Source organism: Colletotrichum abscissum (assembly GCF_030869225.1).
Source record: "Colletotrichum abscissum strain IMI 504890 chromosome Unknown Scaffold_400.1, whole genome shotgun sequence".
In the NCBI taxonomy this organism is placed as follows: domain Eukaryota; kingdom Fungi; phylum Ascomycota; class Sordariomycetes; order Glomerellales; family Glomerellaceae; genus Colletotrichum; species Colletotrichum abscissum.
The window spans coordinates 1-1,541 of NW_026850322.1; the positions used below are offsets into that span (position 1 = coordinate 1).

A 1,541-nucleotide genomic window follows, 5' to 3' on the forward strand; every position below is an offset into this window, starting at 1 on the left:
GCGTTCGGCGTGTTCAGGGTAAAAGACCCGTCGGCTTCCATCGTCGCAGTCGTCTCCAGATTGCGGGCGTCGAGGCCATGGCCGACCTCTGTCAACATGAATTCTCCGCAAGCCTTGAAAGCGAGAAGTTCCTCGAGGGTGGCCATGAGGTCAGGTCGCTCACGCGAGAATCTGGCAATCGTTCCGACACACAAGTTGAGGTGAATCGTTGCGATGACGAAAGCTGTCATGTCCCGAGAAGAAATGGCTGGCAGGTAGTAGTTCAGCATGATTAATGTACGACAGATATGGAAGAGAGCGTACGATCGAAGTGGAAGTCCCAAAATCTTGGGGTCAGCTCAGCAATGTCATCGACTGTGAGGCCTGGGTGATGTTAGCATGACGGAGTTCGGTTGGATGATGTGCGTATTGGCGACGCGCACCTCGGCTTAGGCAAAGAGCCTTGGCTCGTTCATAGTGCAGCGGTATGTTTGTAATCGATGGCTCGTGGCGGCTGTCCCTTCTCGCATCCCAGACTTCGTCGACCAAAAGCGACGTGTCGAAGTCCATGGCGAAGGAGCTGATATCCGAGATGACGTTGGAGGAGAAGGCGTAACGTAGCTGGGGGCTAGCTCAATAGCAAGGATACGTGCGAAGGGAAACCTGGAGAGACAACTTGATTCTGAGTCCGGCAGGGGTCATCTCAAGCATTTCTGTGTCTCGCGAAATGAACCCGCCTTTTGTATCAGTTACTCGCTGTTTGGCCCTCGTCGATTATCATAGTCTTATTGTTCGAGCGAGGAGGGTACAGTACACGTCACAAAACGGTCCTCATCACGTTGGTTTGTGGAGTCAACTTCAGCCTGCCAGCTTACATACCTCCCCGCACCCGAATCGAAGCAGCGGCTATACTGGGCGCAGAGCAACTATCGGCTCTATTTCCAAGCACGGCCGAAAGGTGACTGCAGGATCCTGTTTCTGTTTCATCTCGATTCACCCATAGTCACAGCTCGCCTTCGCCGTGCGATATATATCATATACATATTCCAGAACTGGTCTGAAAGCCATGAGAGATAGCGTAGGCCGTGGTGCACACATCATCTCCATTCTTCTCCCATTTCTTTACTACGACTAGTGTTTGCCCCAGCACTCCAGCCCACAACGCTGACCATGAGCATCACGAGATCCGTTGAATACTGTCACAGACTTCGACAGCTGGCCGCGGATCAGCTGCGAGCCGTCACAGAGTATACTATTCGAGGTCATATGAGCCCCAAGCAGGAACTCGCCTTGCAGTTAGAAATCCTCAGAATAGCCGCGAACATACAGCGAATGATGCCGCCATTGGTCGATCAGGAGGGATAGGGCCACATTATTGCCGATCAAGCTGTGTCTTCCCTGTTGCAGGCGTCTGATGATATAGCCTCAATACGCGGCAGTTACGGGGAGAGAGTATAGCGGCGGCAAGCTCCACGTACCTGGCTGTCAGGTAAGGATGATCCGCTGCGTGAGAACACGACCGTTTTGCTCACGACAGTAGTAGCCGACGCACTCTCCACAAT

General features: G+C 53.0%; 1 protein-coding gene across 1 annotated transcript; it reads right to left on the reverse strand.

The window, feature by feature from the left end:
* Window positions 1–549, reverse strand: CABS01_17163 (uncharacterized protein; the record flags this gene model as incomplete). Its single annotated transcript, XM_060550490.1, has 3 exons — window positions 1–247; window positions 304–363; window positions 423–549. Coding segments are annotated over 3 exons (434 nt in total), but the record flags the coding sequence as incomplete, so codon positions are not given.
* Between the last annotated feature and the right edge of the window lie 992 nt (window positions 550–1,541).